The following is a 23,299-nucleotide window of genomic DNA, read 5'->3' as shown; positions in this document are numbered from 1 at the left end:
CGTATTTTGAACATCTAAGAGTTTTTTCTGTTTTTTAAAAAATTTCTTCACTTCTTTTTTAGATTTCATTCTAAGAGCATTCTGTTCTTTATTCAGCTCCTAAGATATTAGTGATAACTTTTAGAGTTCTCATCTGTTGTTTGTATTGTCTGTGTTTACTTGAATTCCTTTTATGTTTGTATTGATGTCTGTATTTCCTCAAATGTCTGGTGGTCGGACTGTTAATTTATATTTAAGATAGAGTCACTAAACTGCATTAGAAAACTTTGTCCATGCAGTGGTGGGTTTCATTCCAAGAAAATAGGACCTCTGAGGTTTTTTTTTTTGTTTTTGTTTTTTTCTTTGAAAGATTCCTGGATCAGTGTTTCAGGATCCTGGGTTGGGGGGAAGTGTGCAGATATACTCGCTACTGGTCATTTTCCCTTCTGTTGGCACCTAGATTTGGTGTTCTTTCTTTGCTAGAGTCAGTTATCATTCTTCATTTCCTTTTTGTCTTCACAAAACCATTCACCTGTGTTGATGTCTGTTACTTTTTTCTCCATTCTCTTGTCCGCATTAATTTATACCCTTTTTACCTCATTTACCTATCATTTAGTGCCATTTCCAAAGGGCACAGAGATAAATGTATGTATTCAATGTGCTAGATTTAACTATAAGTTGGTAGATATTTTAAAATATAGGCATATTTTATATTATTAGTTAGTATTTACAATCATTATTTTAAAGAACTCTATAACAATTCTGCTGATAAAGATACTATTTTAACTGTTCTTCTGTTATGACTTTAGGTTACTCTTGAATGAAAAAGCATCTTTCATAGCCATTAATGAATCAGACATTATATGAAAAATACAGATAGAAAGTTGTTTTTCTAAGCCTTGTTCATTGATTTTTAAATTTTAAATTTGTTTATATATATAATATATATATATATATATATATATATATAGTGTGTGTGTGTGTGAATGTATACACACACACACAGACAACTCTTGTCAGGATACAATTATGTAGTAAGAGCATCACACTGTTTCTCTTAGAAAGTCGTCTATTGTAGTAATTCTTTACAAAAAAAAGAATATTTGTTAATTGATACTTTACTGGTGTTTTGTGGTTTACTATTCTTCTATGTGAAAAGCATACATTTTAATAAATAGAGCTTTGAACACATTTTATATCTGCTAGTGTCTTAATTTGTTAATAAGTGCAGCTTTTTTGTGCACAACTGAATTTTGGACTTAGCATATTTTGCTTTCATAAAAATTAATTATATGTGTATCTAGTAAAATGAATTAAAATGAATTTTCGATTATACGTGTTTTTGGTATCTAAAAAGCTTTTTTTTTAAGTTAAATTTTGTTTTTATTTTTTATTTTTTATTTTTTTTAATATATGAAATTATTGTCAAATTGGTTTTCATACAACACCCAGTGCTCATCCCAAAGATGCCCTCTTCAATACCCATCACCTACCCTCCCCCCCCCCCCCCCCCCATCAACCCTCAGTTTGTTCTCAGTTTTAAGAGTCTCTTATGCTTTGGCTCTCTCCCACTCTAACCTCTTTTTTTTTTTTTCCTTCCCCTCCCCCCATGGGTTTCTGTTAAGTTCCTCAGGATCCACATAAGAGTGAACACATATGGTATCTGTCTTTCTCTGTATGGCTTATTTCACTTAGCATCACACTCTCCAGTTCCCTCCACATTGCTACAAAGGGCCATATTTCGTTCTTTCTCATTGCCATGTACTACTCCATTGTGTATATAAACCACAACTTCTTTATCCATTCATCAGTTGATGGACATTTAGGCTCTTTCCATAATTTGGCTATTGTTGAGAGTGCTGCTATAAACGTTGGGGTACAAGTGCCCCTATGCATCAGCACTCCTGTACCCCTTGGGCAAGTTCCTAGCAGTGCTATTGCTGGGTCATAGGGTAGGTCTATTTTTAATTTTTTGAGGAACCTCCACACTGTTTTCCAGAGCAGCTGCACCAGTTTGCATTCCCACCAACAGTGCAACAGGGTTCCCATGTCTCCACATCCTCTCCAGCATCTATAGTCTCCTGATTTGTTCATTTTGGCCACTCTGACTGGCATGAGGTGATATCTGAGCGTGGTTTTGATATGTATTTCCCTGATGAGGAGCGATGTTGAGCACATCTTTTCATGGGCCTGTTGGCCATCCGGATGTCTTCTTTAGAGAAGTGTCTATTCATGTTTTCTGCCCATTTCTTCACTGGATTATTTGTTTTTTGGGTATGGAGTTTGGTGAGCTCTTTATAGATTTTGGATACTAGCCCTTTGTCCAATATGTCATTTGCAAATATCTTTTCCCATTCCGTTGGTTGCCTTTTAGTTTTGTTGATTGTTTCCTTTGCTGTGCGGAAGTTTTTATCTTCATGAGATCCCAATAGTTCATTTTTGCTTTTAATTCCCTTGCCTTTGGGGATGTGTCAAGTAAGAAATTGCTGCGGCTTAGGTCAGAGAGGTCTTTTCCTGCTTTCTCCTGTAGTGTTTTGATGGTTTCGTGTCTCACATTCAGGTCCTTTATCCATTTTGAGTTTATTTTTGTGAATGGTGTGAGAAAGTGGTCTAGTTTCATTCTTCCGCATGGTGCTGTCCAGTTCTCACAGCACCATTTGTTAAAGAGACTGTCTTCTTTCCATTGGATATTCTTTCCTGCTTTGTCAAAGATGAGTTGGCCATACTTTTGTGGGTCTAGTTCTAGGGTTTCTATTCTATTCCATTGGTCTATGTGTCTGTTTTTGTGCCAATGCCATGCTGTCTTGATGATTACAGCTTTGTAGTAGAGGCTAAAGTCTGGGATTGTGATGCCTCCTGCTTTGGTCTTCTTCTTCAAAATTACTTTGGCTATTAGGGGTCTTTTGTGGTTCCATATGAATTTTAGGATTGCTTGTTCTAGCTTCGAGAAGAATGCTGGTGCAATTTTGATTGGGATTGCATTGAATGTGTAGATAGCTTTGGGTAGTATTGACCTTTTAACAATATTTATTCTTCCAATCATGAGCCCGGAATGTTTTTCCATTTCTTTATATCTTCTTCAATTTTCTTCATAAGCTTTCTATAGTTTTCAGCATACAGATCTTGCACATCTTTGGTTAGATTTATTCCTAGGTATTTTATGGTTCTTGGTGCAGTTGTGAATGGGATCAGTTTCTTTATTTGTCTTTGTGTTGCTTCATTATTAGTGTATAAGAATGCAACTGATTTCTGTACATTGATTTTGTATCCTGCGACTTTGCTGAATTCATGTATCAGTTCTAGCAGACTTTTGGTGGAGTCTGTCGGATTTTCCATGTATAATATCATGTCGTCTGCAAAAAGCGAAAGCTTGACTTCATCTTTGCCAGTTTTGATGCCTTTGATTTCTTTTTGTTGTCTGATTGCTGATGCTAGCACTTCAATACTATGTTAAACAACAGCGGTGAGAGTGGACATCCCTGTCGTGTTCCTGATCTCAGGGGGAAAGCTCTCAGTTTTTCCCCATTGAGGATGATATTAGCTGTGGGCTTTTCATAAATGGCTTTTATGATGTTTAAGTATGTTCCTTCTATCCCGACTTTCTCTAGGGTTTTTATTAAGAAAGAATTTTGTCAAATGCTTTTTCTGCATCGATTGACAGGATCATATGGTTCTTATCTTTTCTTTTATTAATGTGATGTATCACGTTGATTGATTTGCGAATGTTGAACCAGCCCTGCATCCCAGGAATGAATCCCACTTGATCATGGTGAATAATTCTTTTTATAAGCTGTTGAATTCGATTTGCTAGAATCTTATTGAGAATTTTTACATCCATATACGTCAGGGATATTGGCCTGTAGTTCTCTTTTTTTACTGGGTTTCTGTCTGGTTTAGGAATCAAAGTAATACTGGCTTCATAGAATGAGTCTGGAAGTTTTCCTTCCCTTTCTATTTTTTGGAATAGCTTGAGAAGGATAGGTATTATCTCTGCTTTAAATGTCTGGTAGAATTCCCCAAGGAAGCCATCTGGTCCTGGACTCTTATTTGTTGGGAGATTTTTGATACCTGATTCAATTTCTTCGCTGGTTATGGGTCTGTTCAAGCTTTCTATTTCCTCCTGTTTGAGTTTTGGAAGTGTGTGGGTGTTTAGGAATTTGTCCATTTCTTCCAGGTTGTCCAGTTTGTTGGCATATAATTTTTCATAGTATTCCCTGATAATTGCTTGTATTCTGAGGGATTGGTTGTAATAACTAAAAGCTTTTTTATAATTTTTAAAATAGGCTTCCTGTTATTTGTATTGCTGTTATTTTGAAATTTACCATCCTAATTGAACATCAGTTTCAAAGTAATTGATTAATTAAGTACATAATCCTATTGTATTATGTATTCACTTCAGTAATCATTAAGAAATGATTGTATGTTTTGAAGGCTTTTGAAAATTAGTTTTCTTTTGCATTATGTTTTATTACAGTGGTTAAGTTTCATCCTATGAGTACTTTTGACACACTCATACCATGCATAGCATGCTATAGGATTAAATAATTTTACTGTAGAGTTAAAATAGAAGCGTGTAATGAATAACTTTTATAATAGTACTTTGGGTTATTATTATTTTATACAGACTAGTAATAGATAACAGGTAGAATTTTACTGCTACCAGTAAGGAGAACATGTGTATAGTTTTTTGTCTGCCCACCAGGACTAAGCTGTTTGAAATAATGCATATTTAATGTTTGTCATCTCTCTTTTCTTGATTCTAGATGATACATCCATATACATTTTTAAAGTTTTTTTTTTTTTTTTATTACAGTTACCTGCCATGGTTTGAAGTATATTACAAGCTTCTAAATACTCTGGCAGATTACTTGGCTAAGGAACTGGTAAGCTATGTTTTTTCCTTACTTTTTTTTTTAATGTGGTTAAATATACATAACATAAAGTTTACCATTTTAGCCATCTTTAAGTGTACGGTTCTGTGTCATTAAGCACATTCACATTATTCTGTGCAGCCATCAGCATCATCATCTCTAGAACTTTTCTGTCTTCCCAAACTGAAACTCTGCCCCATTGAACAATAACTTTCCTTTCTCTGCCCCTGAGTCCCTGGCAGCAATCATTGTATTTTCTGTCTGCATGAATTTGACTGTGTACCTCATGCAAGTAGAATCATACAGTATTTTTTCTTCTGTGACTGGCTTACTGGACTCAGCATGTTTTCTAGGTTTATCCATATTGTAGCATGTGTCAGAATTTCTTGCCTTTTTGTGGCTGAATAATATTTCATTATATGTACACACCACATTTTTTGATCTGTTCATCTGGAGATGAACACTTGGGTTGCTTCCACCTTCTGGCTCTTGTGAACAGTGCCCTTAGGAACATGAGTATACAAATATCTGTGTGAGTGGCTGTATTCAGTTCTTTTGAATATATACCCAGAAGTAGAATGGCTGAATAATATGGTTATCCTATGTTTAATTTTTGAAGGACTGTCAAAACACTTTTCACATGGTGTTACCATTTTACATTCCCACCAGCAATGCACAAGGTTCTAATTTTCCTACATTCTCCCAACACTTGCTGTTTTCTGTTTTGTTTTTGTTTTATTGGAATATCATTTACACACAACCTTTTATTTCAGGTGTACATAATGAGTTTACGTTTATGTACATTGTGAAATAGAATCACAATAACTCTACCATCTGTTACTATACTGAGTTATAGATGTGTGTGTGTGTGTGTGTGTGTGTGTGTGTGTGTGTGTGTCTGTGATGGGAACTTTAAGATTTACTTTATTAGCATCTTTCAGATTTGCAGTACAATATTATTGATTATGATTACCATGCTATACATTATATGCCCTTGACTTATTTATTTTGTAAGTGGGAGTTTGTATCTATTATTCTCTTCACCCATTTCACCCATCCCACCAACACTTTCCCCTCTAGCAACCATCAATTGAATTTGTTCTCTGTATCTATGAGTTTTATTTTTTTGTCTCTTTGCTTTGTTTCTTAGATTCTGAATATGTCAAATCATATGGTATCTGTCTTTCACTGTCAGATTAGTTTCACTTAGCATAAGTGTCCTCAAGGTCCATTTATGTTGTCACAAATGGAGAGATTTTGTTCTTTTTTATGGCTGAATAGTATTCCATTGTGTGAGAGTGTGTGCGTGTGTGTGTGTGTGTGTGTGCCTCTTTATCCATTTATCCACTGATGGACACTTAAGTTGTTTCCATATCTTGGCTATTGTAAATAATACTGCAATGAACATAGGAGTGCATATATCTTTTCAAATTAGTGTTCTTGTGTTCCTCAGATAAATACCCAGAAATGGAGTTGCTGGATCACAGTTCTATTTTTAATTTTTTTGAGGAACCTCCAAACTGTTTTCCATAGTGGTTGCACCAGTTTACATTTCTATCAGTAGTGCACGAGGGTTCCCTTTTCTCCACATCCTTACCTATGCTTGTTATTTCTTGTCCTTTTTGCAATAACTGTTATGACAGGTGTGAGGTGATAACTCATTGTGCCTTTTATTTGCATTTCCCTGATGATTGGTGATGTTGAGCATCTTTTCATGTACCTGTTGGCCATGTGTATGTATTCTTTGGAAAAATGTCTATTCAGATCTTCTGCCCATTTTTAAAATCATTGCTTATTTTTTTTTTTGTTATTGAGTTGTATGAGTTCTTTATATATTCTGGATATAAATCTTTATTGGATACATGATTTGCAAATATCTTCTATTCAGTATATTGCCTTTTTATTTTGTTGACGGTTTCCTTCACTGTGCTTCTAAGTTTGATGTAGTCTCATTTATTTTCTTCCTTCCTTCCTTCCTTCCTTCCTTCCTTCCTTCCTTCCTTCCTTCTTTCTTTCATTGCCACTGACTTTGGAGTCAGATCTGAAAAAATATCGTCAAAACCAATGTCAAAGAGCTTACCGTGTTTGTTTTCTTCTAGGAGTTTTATAGTTTCTGCTCTTACATTCAAGTCTTTAACCAATTGTGAATTAATTTTTGTGTATGGTATAAGATAGTGGTCTAGTTTCATTCTTTTGCATATGACTGTCCACTTTTGCCAACACCATCTATTGAAGAGATTGTCCTTTATCATATTCTTGCCTTCTTTGTCATAAATTAGTTGACTATGTATGTGTGGGCTCTCTGTTGTGTTCCCCTGATTTTTGTGTCTAGTTTTTGGCCAGTAGCATACTGTTTTGATTACTATATCTTGGTAATATAGTTTGAAATCTGAGGGCATGATACCTTTAGCTGCGTTGTTTTTTCTCAAGATTCCTTTGGCTATTTGGGATCTTTGTGTTCCATACAAATTTTAGGATTGTTTGTCTAATTCTGTGAAAAATGCCATTAGAATTTTGATAGAGATTATATTGACTCTTTAGATTGCTTGGGGGTAAAATGGACATTTTAGTAGTGTTCTTTCAAACCACAAGACCAGACTATTCATTTGTGTCCTTTTCAGTTTCTTTCATCAGTGCCTTATAGTTTTTAATGTATAGATCTTACACCTCCTTGATTAAATTTATTCCTAGGTATTTTATTCTTTTGATGCAATTGTATATGGGATTGTTTCCTGATTTCTCTTTCTGATAGTTAATTGTTAGTATAGAAACACAACAGATTTTTGTATATTGATTTTGTATCCTGCAACTTTACTGAACTTGTTTATCACTTCTAAGAGCTTTTGTGGTAGCATCGTTAGCGTTTTTTATGTATGTATGTATATGTCAAATCATGTCACCTATAAGTAGTGACAGTTTTACTTTTTCCAGATTAGATGTCTTTTATTTCTTTTTTCTGCCTTGTTGCTCTAGCTAGGACTTTGAATACTTAGTTGAATAAAACTGGTGAAAGTGGGGATTCCTGTTTGTTCCTGATCTTGAAGGAAAAGCTTTCAGCTTTTCACTGTTGAGTATGATGTTACTTGTGGGTTTGTCATATATGGCCTCCATTATATTAAGGTACATTGTGTCTATACCCCTTTTGTTGAAAGTTTTTGTCACAAATGGGTGTTGAATTTTGTCAAATTGCTTTTGTCTATCTGTTGAGATGATCACATGATTTTTATCCTTCATTTTGTTAATGTGGTCTATCACATTGCTTGATTTGCAGATGTTAAATCATCCTTGCATCCATAGAATAAATCCCACTTGATTATGGTGGATAGTCCCTTTAATGTACTGTTGAATTTTACTTATGTTTCGTTGAAGATTTTTGCATCTCTGTTTATCAAGGATGTTGCCTTGTAATTTTCTTTTTTGTGTTGTTTTTGACTGGTTTTAGCATCAGGGTAATGTTGATCTCATAAAACGAGTTTGGGAGCATTCCCTCCTTTTCAGTTACTTGGAAGAGTTTGAGGAGGATTGATATTAAATCCTCTTTGAATGTTTGGTGGAATTCACAAGTGCAACCATCTGGTCTTGGACTTATGTTCGTTGAGAATTTTTTGATTACTGATTCAGTCTGCTTACTAGTAATCAGTCTATTTAGATTTTCTATTTCTTCATGATTCAGTCTTGGAAGATTGTAACTTTCTAGGAATTTATCCATCTCTTCTAAGTTGTAAAATTTGTTGCATATAATTATTTATAGTAGTCTCTTGTAATCATTTGTATATTTCTTTGTTATCAGTTTTATCTTCTTTGATATCTGATTTTATTTATTTGAGAACTCTCTTTTTTTTCCTTGTTAGTCTAGCTAAAGGTTTGTCAAATTTGTTTCTATTTTTAAAGAATCAATTCTTTGATCTTTTCCTTTGCCATTTTAGCCCCTAATTTATTTATTTGTGCTCTGATCTTTATTAATTCCTTCCTTTTACTAAACTGGGTTTTCATTTTTTCTTGTTTTTTTTTAGGTTTTTTTTTTTTTTTTTTTTTTTTTTTAGATTTTGTACTTGATGTTTTTCATGTTTCTTGAAGTAGGCCTACATCACTATAAATTTTAGAACTATTTTGCTGTATCCTATAAATTTTGGTGTGTTGTATTTTCATTTGTCTTAAGGTATTTTTTTATTCTTTTTTTGATATCTTTGTTGAGCCATTGGTTGTTCAGTAGCATGTTGTTTAATCTCCACATATTTGTGATTTTTCCAGTTTTCTTCTTATAATTGATATCTAGCTTCTTACAATTGTGGTTGGAAAATATGTTCGATACAATTTCCATTTTCTTGAATTTATTGAGACTTGTTTTATAGCTTAACATATGATGTATCCTGGAGATTGTTTCACGTACATTTGAAAAGAATGTATATTCTGCTGTGTTGGGATGGAATGTTCTTTATATATACATATATAGTCCATCTTCCTGCTTGGATGATCTATTCTTTGAGGTAACTGGAGTATTAACATCTCCTGCTATTATTGTATTGCTATCAATTTCTCCCTTTACAAATGTTATATCTTCTTGCTGGATTGACCCCTTTGTCAGTGCATAATGCCCATCTTTATCTTTTATTAGATTCTTTGTTTAAGAGTCTATTTTGTTTGACATAAGTATAGCTACCACTTTCTCTTGGTTTCCTTTGCATGACATATCTTTTTCTATTCCTTCACTTCTAGTCCAGTCTGTGTATGTTCTTACATATGATGTGAGTCTCTTGTAGGCATCACATAGATGGGCTAGTTTGTTTTTTAAATTATTTAGCCACTTTATATCTCTTGAGTGGATTAGTTAGTCCATTTACATTTAATTATATATACTTATGAACTTGTTGCCATTTTATTTAATTATTTTATGGCTCTCTTATGGTTCTTTTCTTTTTCTATCTTCTCTTGCTTTCTTCCTTTTTGGTTTGATGGATTTATATAGCTGCGTGCTTTGATTCCTTTCTCATTTTCTTTTGTGAATCTACTATAGGGTTTTGCTTTGCAGTTACCATGAGGCTTACATATAACAGCTTATATACATAATAGTCTAAGTTGACAGCAACTTAAGTTTGAATGCATTTTTACCCTCTCCCCATAAAAATATGTTTTATATATTTTTTTTTTAATTTTTTTTTCAACGTTTATTTATTTTTGGGACAGAGAGAGACAGAGCATGAACGGGGGAGGGGCAGAGAGAGAGGGAGACACAGAATCGGAAACAGGCTCCAGGCTCCGAGCCATCAGCCCAGAGCCTGACGCGGGGCTCGAACTCACGGACTGCGAGATCGTGACCTGGCTGAAGTCAGACACTTAACCGACTGCGCCACCCAGGCGCCCCTGTTTTATATTTTTCATATCAAGTTTAAATCTTTTTATTTTGTATATCCCGTAACTAATTATTGCAGTTACAGTTATTTCTACTACTTTTGCCTTTTAACCTTCATACTAGCTTTAGAAGTATTTAACTACTACTTTTACTGTGTATTTAATTTACCAATCAGATTTTTATTCATATTTTTTCTTATTAGTTATTACCCTTTCTATTCAACTTAAAGAAATCTCTTCAACATTTCTTATAGGGCCGTTGAGTGCTGATGAATTCCTTTAGCTTTTGTTTGTGTGGAAAGCTCTTTATCTCTCCTTCAATTTTGAATGATAAACTTGCAAGGTAAAGTATTTTTGGTTGCAAGTTTTTGTTTTTGTTTTTGCTTTTCCCCAGCACTTTGAATGTATCATGCCATCCCCTTTGGCCTGCAGAGTTTCTGCTGAGAAATCTGCTAATAGCGTTGTGGGGGTTCCTTTGCAACAAGTTGTTTTTCTCTTGCTGCTTTTAAGAATCTCTAACTCTTGATGTTTTAATTATGTTTATATCTCTTTAGGTTCATCTTGTTTGGAAGTCTCTGGGCTTCCTGGATCTGGATATCTGTTTTCTTTTGCAGGTTAGGGACATTTTCAGCTCTATTTTTTCAAATAAGTTTTCTGCCCCCTTTTGTCTTTCTGGAACTCCTATAATGTGGATGTTATTCTGCTTGATATTGTCCATAGAACTTGTAAGTCCTGGTCTTGTAATGTACAGCTATCTTTACTTTTTAAAATTAGTTTTTCTTTTTGCTGATTTGTTTAGGTGAGTTCTACTGCCCTGTCTTCTAGATCACTGATTTCATCTGCTGTTGAACCCCACCAGGGCATTTTTCAGTTCAGTTATTGTATCTGTGATTTCTATTTGGCACTTTCTTGTTTCCATCTTGTTAAAGTTCTTGCTGTGTTCATCCATTCTTCTCCCAATTTCAGTGAGCGTCTTTATGACCATTACTTTGAAGTCTTTATCAGGTAAATTACTCATTGCCATTTCTTGTCAGTTTCTTTCTGATGTTTTATCTTGTTCTTTCATTTGGAGTATATTCTTTTCTCCTCATTTTGTTCAGCTTTCTATGTTAGTTTCTATCATATAGCATTAGGTTTAACAGCTATCTCTCTCAGGCTAGAAAGAGTGACCTTGTGTAGATGAACCTTATCATTTAACCTTGCCCTAGCTCTTGGTTGTCTCTAGAACCTTTGTGATTGTCTAAGCAGCCTGATGTAGTATTGATAGGTCCTAGTTGTTGAGATAGTGCCACATTCTCTGAATATTCAAGAGAGAGAGATCTAATAGCTCCTAGTTTCAGGCTGATTGGAAGCTAGACCCTCAGGCAGCAGCTTTAAAGGTATGTAAATATATAATTTTGAGGGACAACAGTCAGAAAGCCTGCTTGTCTCCAGGGCCGTCAATCTGGTGGTGTACCCTTGGCGACAAGTGGCAAAAAGTGTTTCACACAAGTGTGTGGACTCCTTTCTGTGCGGTATCAGTGAGCTGCAGCAAGTCCAAGGGAGATTGCAAAGATGATGTCCCCTGGTCTATGTTCACTGAGAGTCCCATAGCCTGTAGATGTGTGGTAATCCTGGAGTGTGCCCTGAGTTGAAGCGCCGGGATAAGTAGATAGGAAGACTGGGAGTGTGTTTCCCTCTGCTGTGTATACAGTGCCCTGGGGGTGGTAGCCTACCAAGAACCATCTCTTCTATGGTTTCAGACCTGTGGTGCCCAGAAACACAATTCTTCCTGGCCAGGTGCTCAAGGGGCATCCTCTATGTAGGCTGTGCTTTCCCACTGGCTCTGGTGGGGCTTCAAGGATGGGGAAGGGCAGGAGGTGCCCACCAGCACGAGAAAGATAGAGGGAGAATGCAAAAATGACACCCACCAGCACCTCCATCCCAGCAGAGAGTTTGAATATGCTCCTCCCCCTCTGGCAGATGCTTTAAGATTAGCAAATGAATCTCCTTCATGTATGTCTAGGTGCTCTTTATACTGCTACTTTTATGCTTGGTCCTGAGGCAGATGAATCTGTGCACAAGTTCTTTAAGAGTAGAATCTCCATGGGCACCTGGGTGGCTCAAGTCTCTGACTCTTGATTTCAGTTCAGGTCATGATCTCACCTTCAGTGAGTTTGAGCCCCTTATAGGGGCTCGGAGTCTCTTGGGATTCTCAATCCCAACCCCCCCCCCCACCCCACACACACACTCACTCACTCACTCTTTCTCAAAATAAATAAATAAACATAAAAAGAAAGTAGAATCTCCATTCTCTACAACTTTTTTTTTTAGTATCATTTATTCAAGTTGGCTAACATACAGTGTACATGATTTGCTCTTGGTTTTGGGGGTAGATTCCCATGATTCATTGCTCCTACAACTTTTTTTTAACATTTATTTATTTTTGAGAGAGAGAGAGAATGTGTGAATGGGGAGGGGCAGAGAGAGAGGGAGACACAGAATCCGAAGCAGGCTCCAGGCTCCGAGCTGCAGCACAGAGCCCGATGTGGGGCTCGAACCCCAAAACTGTGACATCATGACCTGAGCCAAAGTTGGACGCTTAACCAACTGAATAATTTACTTTTAGAAACTCTTACTGTTAAATTGATACTTATGTACCTATAATATGCCCTTCTTTATGAGACCTTTGGTAAAACTGGAATATATAAAAGAAAATATTGTGAACAAATTCATATAATTTTAATGTTCTGAGAAGAGGGAATAGGAGAGACTGTATCTGTATTCCTTAATAGAGGAAAATACATTGTAGGTTCACAGAAGTAAAGCAGAAGTAAATCTATAACTGTTGTATTTTTTCTTTTTCTTTTTAACCCAATGCCACAGGCTTTGTAGGTTGATATTTAGATTTTATAATTGAAGTTACCCTTACCTGATCAACATCAGGCAAGTTTAAAGTAATTTTGAAAGCTAGACTTTAAAAAAACTTCATTAGCCATAGGAATTTTGTTTAGACAGGGATTAATATTATCCAGAATATTTTGTAGGTATATTTCATTGTTTAAATGGTCAAGAGATAAATTCTATAGTCTCTTCTCTTAAAGTCATTCTAAAGAGAATTCTAATAGGCAGTTTTGTATGCACACTTTACAAACACAGAAATCAGAATTATTAAGTTTTGGTAGTTATATGATAAATTGTGTGAAGCTATGTGTCTCATATCCAAATTCCTTAAAATTAATTATTACCTATTTTGAATAATTGCCATTTCCTTTGGTATATTGCCCCCACGTACACATTTTAAGAGAGAATAAAAAACATGTATATAAAAACTACCTTCATATATGTATTATATGTATTCCTGGGTTTATATGTATAATGCAGAAAAAGCGAATGTGCATATCAAAGTGCATTGTTATTGTATACATCCTATAGGGTGGATGTGTCATATATATATATTTTTAATCCCATTTATTATGAGTCAAGTAGTGACTGACTGGTAGCTGTTCAGAAAAGACCTATTTAGAGTAACCTGTACATTGTATCTTAGTACAGTGATCATGCTAAATTGGATCTATTCCTTAAAAATTAGGTTTAAGATTTTAAAATTAAAATGGAAAATGGAAGCATTCAGTAATCTGATAAAAAGTTATATTGCCATTTTTATTCAATCCCATTTTGCTTGGATTTAATGATTTAAATGATTTCCTCTATAGATAGCATCAGTATATTTTATAAATAATGAAGTTTTGCCAAATACAGATTTATACTAATTAGAGATATTGCTAGTATTCTTTATGGATAAATATATTTGGTTATCTTTTCTATATTTATTAATTTAAATATTTAAATTTCAGTTATTTGAAACATTCTTGTGGAAAGCAGTTGTGTAAAACATGTCTAATATGAGAAGGCACAGTGCATGATTTTTTCCAGTAGTTTTAATTATATTTGCTTAGTATGTATTTCACTTATAAATTGTACTTTTTAATTTTACTCTAGGAGAATGATTTGAATGAAACTCTCAAATCACTCTATAACCACCCAGTACCAAAGGCAAACACTCCTGTCAATTTGAGTGTGGTAAGTATTTAGCTATTAATTGATTTTTTTGAGTCCTAGCAGGTTCATTTAGGAACACATGTGCCTTTAAGAAACTCTGCTACCTGGGAACTTTAATTGTAGTAATGACATTACTATGGTGATATTGGGACTTTTCGATATGTTCCAGCTATCATAACATATGTTGGATGTGTATTTTTGTAGTTGTTAAATCACAGATATTTAAAAATTATACACTAAAAGTAATCTGTGAGGAACATTGATTTTTGGGTGAAATCTATCCATAATAGGAAATACACACACACACACACACACACACACACACACACATATTCACAATACCCCGCATAAAATGAAAACGGTATATAAATGAGTATTGCCACTATGCTCTATAACTAACCCTATGATAAAAATACTGGGTGAAGAGTTTCTTCTTATTTCCCTACACTGCAACCCATCTTCTAGTATAATCAGCAAACACTGAAAATGTGATTGAAGTTTGTCAAACAGGAAGCCAGTGGTGGTATAGAGTATTTACTACTGAAACTTTTAATGATCACACTAGTATTTGGGGAGATTTTGTAAATGGTCAAAGTTAATTATCACAAATGTGGATATTTTCATTAATATTTGGGATCCAAATAAAGTGTTAAAATTAATTTATATTCCTTTTAGTTCTTCCAATATGATAAACAGTGTGATTTTTAAGGAAGAAAAAAATACATAATGATGCAAGAAAAATTGAAAGAAAAAGTAAATTGAAGTATGTATAAACAAATTCATAGGTCATGTGCTTTTTTGCACAATAAAGAAACTGTTATTTTCATTATATTCCTTATTTGGTCATAACTTTCTTCTTGACTAAATTTTTCCTGTAATTTTGTTTAATAGTAGTATTCTCTGACATTATTCTGTTCTATTTTTACTGTCACCACTATAGTTCAGATGCTTGGTACTTTAAATACTTCTTAGTCTAGAGTCTCTCTTTCTAGTCCTTTGTACAAAAGTCTGTCAGATTAAACTTCCTTCAGCTATATAAAGTTTCCTGCTGAAAACCTAAAAGCCTCCCATTTTCTATAGAATTTGTCCAAACTTCTGCCAGGTTGTCAGGACCACCCACTTCTTGGCCTCAGTCTACCTTTTCATTTTTGTCTTACTTTTTGTTTTTTTTGTTTTTTGTTTTTTTTTCTAAATCGATTTTCTTCTCTGGTCACATTGTTCTGTTCATCTTCTCAAATGAACCTCGTGATTTCTCACTTGTACACCTTCCTTTTTTACTAAAGCCTCTTTGTAGATTATCCATCTTTAGTCTAGAACTAGCCACTTCCCACCTTTGTGAAACTTTCCTTTGCTGTTAACAGCTGAAAGTATTCTTTTTCCCCTGTGATCTCCACACCTTTATGTCTGCACCCTCTTTCCTCGCTCACCGCCAAAGTGGAATTGTTTAGTAGTCATTTGGAGATTGGGGGCTGGAAAGCTAAGGATAACCTGGAATTTTTAACCCAGATATGAGAGTCAGGTGCAGAGATAGTTGTAGAAATGCTTGGGCTATTCAAAGGATGGACTATAGAGAGAATAGAGCACAGGCTAAGGTCTAATTGCCCAAATAGACTGTATGGAAGAAGAAAGCAGATTGAGTGAAAGAACGAGAGAAAGCTAAGGAGAAACACAGATCTGTAGGTCACTGAAGCCAAAGGAATACAAGATGTATGGCTAGTGGGAATGAAGTAGAAAGGCCAAAGAAAAATACCAAGAAAAAAGAAAAGCTCTGAATTATCAAAAATAAGTGTCATTATTTGAAGGAGTTATATTTATAAAATGATTCCAACACTTTGTTAAGGGGTTAAGGAAATGTAGGTTCTAAGATAATAGAGGCAGCTATTTTAGAGCATTAATGAGAGATTTTAAAAATGAACTCTTTAAATTTGAGTATCATTTGTTTAGGAGTAAATATCTTATGAAAATACATTTCAAAAATACTGGATATCGAAACACTTCACCTTTATTGGTAAGAATCGTAAATCCAAAAACTACTAGGCCTCTGAAACCTAAGAATAGAAGATACTGGTTTAAGTCCTGGTTACTAAATGTATGATGTTAAGCAAAAAAGTTGAAACTTTTTGAGGATTCTTTTTCTTCATTTGAGAAATCAAATGAGTCCATTTTTGAGAAAGTTGTTTGGGGATTTACATGAAATGACATATCTAGATACCATGAAAAGCTATACAAATATTAGTTATTAGTGAATTGAAGTTTTATTTCATATGGAGAAGATATTTTGTACTGTAGCTGAAATAATCTTTTTAGGGAACTTGAGTGTGTCCTATTCTATGTATGACAGTTATTTCTGTGATTTAAGCCTTCTTGTAAGCTTTTGAGTCAGTAGTCTAGGGTAGCTTTAAAATCTTGTATACCTTTTCTCAATACAATATCTAAAGAACTGCAAAATCAGCTGGTTGATAGAATATTGCCTCAAATTCGGGTAAAGTCCATTTAGTAATTTCATTTGATTTCAACAACAGATTACTGAAGTACCAGGTCCAGTGAGTGCTATGCTCTTAATCAGTGGCAAAATTGGGGTTAAAAACACTTGTCTTCAGCTACTAGTAGAGGTTTTTGTTTTATGATGCCCGATTAAAATTGATCATCCTGAGAATTTTTGTTCCTCCACAAAGTAGAGAGAAAATTTTGTTTGTTTGTACAATTTCTGACAGAAAAATGTGAAAAGTCTTGGGAAACTGCTATACTTTCTTACAATTTCATGTTTCGTGAATGCTCCAACACATGAATTTTTCAAGACTTGACACTGTAACCCCTAGAAAATCACTGAGATTGAAGGAAAAGTTAATACTTAATGTAAATTTTTATTTTTATGTTTCAAAATAACTAAATATCTACAGGATTTTCTACTCTCAGTTGAGAATGAAAATACTTCTTTAAGATTTTTCTAGCATAAAATGAGCAAAGCAGCATTTAAAATAACATTTATAATTAGTGTTACTTTCAGTGGATAGTGTGGCTACATGGGTTTGTCTCAAATACACAGCAAATTGTGTAAACTTCCCCCCATGAAAGTAAAATATTCATTTTTTCTCTCATATATTATAAGAACCAAGAGATATTTATTGCCAGTGAGCAAGTTCTGAAAGATCAGCCCTTCCTAGTACCGGTGAGTTAAAAGGACAATGGGTTCTAAAAATCACTATTAAATTGAGACAATAATGACTTCTTTCACTGTGTTTTTAAGATGCACTCCAGTCCTTTGAGAAATGGTTAATTTGACTCATTTAAGAAAATTAATCATTTGGAGCATATTTTCTGTTTATACTATCTTTTAAAGCATAGTTTTATGAAATGCAGAACTATTAAAAAGCCTTCTAAATAAAAGTAGTTTATAATAAAGACCAAATGTATGCATATTCTCCATTGTCAGTAGTAGTAATGTTACAGTGCATTCACAGCATGAGATTTCTGTCACAGTTTTGTCACAAGGTCTCAGGAGACCTTGTGATTTATCTCATATTGTTCTTCTACCCTGGAAAATTATACATTATGACTATGCTAACTAGCCTGTTCTGACTAGTTCAACTGTGCCCAATAATGGCCAGAATGTTTCTTTTCCAATCTTTAATTATAAAATGGCATTAAATATGTCCTTATATGATTAACATAGTAAAACAGTTTTGGAGATTAATATGAACAGAAAATAAAACAACTTTGGTGATTCAGTTGTGCTGATTTTGGGTGGTAAAATTTGGGAACATTCTGGGGAACATGAAGAAATATACAATATGCTTTTCATATAAGTCGATCTATGAACTGTTGTATTGCTTTATTACAGAAGCTAATTACTGTTTGTTTAGTAGGTGTATGAGGCTCATATTTTGAGATAATCACATTAAAATTTTTTAATGTTTAAAAATTATGTTCTATTACTGCTTTCTAATTCTATTACTGCTTTCTAAATAAGGTAGTATTTCTAAATAATATAGTAGCTGTAATATAGTAGCTGATATGTATGAGAGAAATTTGTTGTGATTTATCATAGAAACTCAGCAATCTTAATAGATTTTGATTTATTCTTGTGTAAGCAAACCTCATTATTTTCCACTCTCTCTAAATGTGTGTGTGTGTGTGTGTGTGTGTGTGTGTACATTTTTGTCTTGATAAATTTTTTCCAGGTTTATTTCAATTTTGAAATTAAATAATTTTAATGAACACTTAATTCTTTGTATGAGAAAGTTACTGCTCAGTCTCATAGACCTGCTGTCTTATTTAAGAATCTCTCAAATTCAGTAAATCCTGAATGTTAATCCTCGATGTTTATTAATTTAGTTGATATTTTTTGTTATTTTTTCTTAAATTATATGTAATGCTACCGAATTTTAATTCTGCTTTTCTTATGTGATTATTTCTGTTTATTAGCATTCCTACTTCATTGCCCCAGATGTAACTGGACTCCCAACAATTCCTGAGAGTGTAAGTTTTCTGTTTTCTATGTTTTTTATGCTACTCATATTATGAATTTTATTTTGGCCTCGCCGTTTAAGAATTTCTGTATAGAGAAAATAATATGTTGTAACTCTCCATTTTTTATTAGAAATAATGAAGGAATAAGGAATAATGGTGTTATCTCTGTTTTATCTTTATTGTGTCTGCTACTTTACTTCCTAAATATTTGGTTGTAGGTAAGGAAATTTTTATCAGAAAAACTGTTTCTACCATTGAGATAGTTTGGTAGGATCATATGTAATCAGTGAGGTCCTGAGACCACCCCCCGCCCCGCCCTGGATCATGTAGAAGAAATTTCTCAGATGACCTTACTTGGGTGGAGGGGGATGAATACTGGCAATGGGAAATATTTTCACACACATGGTTTCTTTAGTGACCTGACTGTAGCATTTTAGATTACTTGTATGATTCTATGAAAATCTTATTGTCCTGGGCTTGGTTTCTTGATTTTAATTTAAGTGATACATATTTTTAGGTCTTGAGGGGTACTACAAGAAATTATTGCTAAATTTTACATTTTTAATTAGAGTCCTAATTGTAGCCATGTTAGAAATACTTCCAGTGTTTTAGTAGTTATTACAAATTAATCTTCTGTAGAAAGATTTACATGGCAGGTAGAAGTGACAAAGAGGCTTTGGTTGCTGTGTGAAAAGGAAATTTTCTCTTATGTAATTTTTTTCAACTTCCCTTGGAAAGATACAGTGAATCAGTGGAAATAATTCTATGAACAGTAAAAGATACATCAAAAACAGGAAAAAACATTCCAGAAATACTTATTATTTTTTTTTAGAACTCTGTTGTTCTTCCCAAGATGTTTTCAGACCTACTAAGTGTTTGGTTTCCAAAAGTACATGGGTTATGAGTGAGTGGAATCTAGGAAGACAGTTGTGAATTTTCCAATATCAAACCGAGACTGTCAGTGGTATTTTTAGTACAGATGCGTCCAGATAAGTCCTGTGAAAAGATTAGATGAAGCTGTTTGGAATGTGGGCCTGAAATAGATTATCAACACAGCATTCTGTGTTGAGAAATATTTTTCCATCTAGAAATTACATTCTTTGATATTATAGGAAAAATACTAATGTTAAATGCCATAAAAGTAATTTTGTATATGAAGAGTTGAATTGGAAGGTAAGGTAGTCTTCAAATACACAACACAAGAAATGAATTTCTCCCCACTAAATTCAGCATCACTCACTGATATTATAGTTTTTGTTAGGTACCCTGCCATTACTAGTTGGTCCTGGTAGAATTTCTGCCTTTTGGAAATTGAAGAAAATTAGATTTCTTGTTTCCTTGCCCAACTAAAAAATTTTAGGCTTTCTAAGTCATAGTCTACCTGGTACTACGGTTTCAGTTGATTATCATATCTTAGTCTCTTCATTACTTTATAACTTTCTGATATGCTTAAGTTTGAGTACAGAAAGTTAAAAATAAGAAAGAGTGGATCTGAATGTCAAAGTTAATGTAGATTAGCCCAATTTTGTTTGTATGTGGGGGAAATAATATGTAGTGTTATATCAAGGAATCAAATTAGGCTAACCCCCAAATTAATTTGGTTATGGTGGAATAGAGCAGGTCTGACATGGGATATAAAGGGATTTTCCTTAATAAAGGACCAAAGATCTGCTTTATGAATCCATCTCATCCTCTGGGTTCCTTGTACGTAGTACATAGTATCAGGCAATGATGCCGTCTGCTGAGTGATTGGCAAACATAAAAAGACTCAAATGTATTTTCTGGAACAGCAGTTCTCAAAGTTCAGTGTATATAAGAACTATCAGGAATACCTTTTTAAAAAACAGATTCTTGGATCCATACTCTGAAGATTAAAATTCAGCAGGTTTACAATTGGAGCCCAGGAAATGGGCTTCTTTTATAAGTACTTGGGGAGGGAGAGTGGAAAATGTGTGATCCTCTGATTGCCCTCTGAGAAACATTTTCCTGGGGTAGGATTATGTTTCAAATAATAATAGAATGTTACGTGCTTCGTGTGGCAGCAGGATAGTATCACATTTAATTATTTTAATGAATACCATTTTTAATAACAACCTCCTTTGAACCTTAAGACTTGTTGGTAAATGTATAAAATATTTTCCTTCATAATCACCATGAGCTATAACTTACACAATCACTCTTCACTTGTACAGAGAAATCTTACAGAATATTTTGTTGCCGTGGATGTGAATAATATGCTGCAACTATACGCCAGCATGTTGCATGAGAGGCGCGTCATTATTACCTCTAGCAAATTAAGCACTGTAAGTACTTCACACTTCTCCTTTTAAGTGGAACGTGTTGAGCATTTCACAAAAAGACCTACGAACCTCTGCAGACTTAGAAATGTTCTATGTGTATTAACAAGACAATATCTACATACTTTTTTGATATATGGTTTTAATCTGGCTCTTGAAGTACAAAAGTCTGATTTATAGAAGGCCTTCTCAGATGCATTAAGTCAGGTTAATTATTTTTTCTTATCAGGAGATGAGAGTTTTTTTTTTTTTCTTTTTAACTCTCCAGAGTTCATTTTAGTGCCTTCTACCATATAAAGAATTCTTAAGAGCTATTATGAGATCTTTATTATTCACTTGTGGCTTTTTCCATTGGAACTACTTGAAAGAAATCAAGGGGCCATGATAATAGCTGCTATCCTAACCTGGTAATAGGTAGATTCATCTTTGTTGCCAAGTAGTGGTTTGGGAGTAGATTCTATAATAGTTCTGATTTGGAGGAGCTCTTCAGGCTGATAATAACTTAAAAGTCAGAGTACCATTCTGTTTTTTTTAATCACAGGTTTTATGCTACTCACTGAAATGTTCTTTTGGAAGGTCTTCACTATTGTGGTAAAGGCAGTGAGAATAAGAGTTTTCTTGGGTCAGAGTAGAATATTCAAAAGTATTTTGCTAGGTGTCCTAACTTTTTTCTACAAAGTATTAAAATTGTAATATTTTTACTAAAAATTTTTAATGTAAATATAATTTTGAGTAATGAACAAGATACTAATTAAAAACATTTAGTGTTGCATGACTTTGCTTCCTTACAAATTTGGTTAATTGATAAGAATAAGATAATGTTTTTATGTTTTGCTCTCCCATCGTAAAAATAAAAAACTTCATTCTGTAAAGTTTTAGTACGTTGGAAGCAGTTTTAGGAGTTCTCTAAGATATCTATGTAGTATTCAACAATGAAAAGATGTATGTTTAGAGAGACTAAATGGTCATGTGAAGGCCAAATAGCTAATTAGAGACACGTAGGGTGAAGCTGAGTGTCCTGGTCTGGTTTATTTCCATTACTCGTTATTTGAAAAAATACAATTTTGAGATTTTGAATTACAATGTTGATATACCCACTTTTCCAAAAAAATTGAAAATACGTTATTTTACATATTGAAAAACACATTGTGTACATTTAAAGGCGTAAGTATGGAGACATGATGTAGTACAGCCAGAGAACAAGCACAAGTCCTGACAGGTCATTTGCATTTTCTTAAAATGATATTGAGAAATGTAATCTGAATCATTTGGGACTTTTTATATATTTGCTTTTCTATTTTTAATTTACCATTGAGGGAAAACCATTCTTCCTTCTCCCTGTTCTCTTCCTCCTTATTTTTTAAACATGATTTTTTCAAGGTTATAAATAATATTTCTATATGGATATTGTCCTGAAGATTACAAAGATTGTACAAACTGTCTCAGAGGCCTAGGAACTGATTCTTATCATGAAACCTACTATATGGTAGGCACTTTGTAGGCACTAAGGATTCAGTAGTAAGCAAAGTCCAAACACTCTTGGAACGTATATTGAACAGATGAAACAGAATTGAATGAAAATAGCTGTTGTGTCTTATTATGGTGAATACCAAGGGATAAATGATAAGGAGAGTGTGTGTACAGGTTGAAAGGTGAGGGGCAGGCCTCAGTTTTATATAGGGTGGTCATGGAAAGCTTCTTAATGAAGTAATATTGAGCAGAGATCTAAATGAAGTGCAGGAGTGAGCTATGCGTATGAACATATACGCTTCCCTATTTACAAAAACATTTGAAATAGATCTGAGTATATGATTACTATACAATAGTGGTGTTACTCTTTATTGCAATTTATAAACACATCTTACTAACTGGATAACTTCTCTGTGACTATTTCTTCACATGTTAACTGGGAGAATGGTAGTAATAGTTATAATCTCATAGGGTTGTTGTAAAGATTGAGATATCTCTATCTCTGTATAGCTATATAAACACATATGTATATATACACACGTGTATATATACATATATGTGTAATGCTGAGAATTGTATTTGCATAACATTCAATGTTGATTCAATGATTATTAGCTATAATTTTATAACGGACTAGTTCTGCAGTTTAGAGTAAAAATTAACATGCCTACCCTTTCACTTTATTTGAATTAAATAATAAAATTGTTTTAATAAAGACTTGGTATTATTCAGGGAGTTGTTTCTTATGTCTGAGGTAAACTTTTACCAATTGTTTATGACAATTCATGAAAACTCGATGGTGATGTCACTTCTAAGTTACCA

General features: G+C 33.8%; 1 protein-coding gene across 2 annotated transcripts in view; it reads left to right on the top strand.

Moving 5' to 3' along the window:
• The window catches only part of DENND1B (DENN domain containing 1B), a 267,622-nt gene that overhangs the window by 124,927 nt on the left and 119,396 nt on the right, over positions 1–23,299 (top strand). Inside the window, exons 6-10 of one of the 2 annotated variants that reach the window (XM_030301760.1) lie at positions 4,793–4,862; positions 14,181–14,261; positions 17,350–17,409; positions 18,666–18,719; positions 20,903–21,013. In XM_030301760.1, the coding sequence (XP_030157620.1) occupies positions 4,793–4,862; positions 14,181–14,261; positions 17,350–17,409; positions 18,666–18,719; positions 20,903–21,013 (376 nt within the window). The remainder of the gene's footprint in view (positions 1–4,792; positions 4,863–14,180; positions 14,262–17,349; positions 17,410–18,665; positions 18,720–20,902; positions 21,014–23,299) is intronic. The other variant, XM_032591871.1, reaches the window with a different exon arrangement.

This window comes from Lynx canadensis, chromosome F1 (assembly GCF_007474595.2).
Source record: "Lynx canadensis isolate LIC74 chromosome F1, mLynCan4.pri.v2, whole genome shotgun sequence".
NCBI lineage: Eukaryota > Metazoa > Chordata > Mammalia > Carnivora > Felidae > Lynx > Lynx canadensis.
The sequence above is the reverse complement of the archived record's forward strand: the minus strand, read 5'-3'. Positions and strand labels throughout refer to the sequence as shown.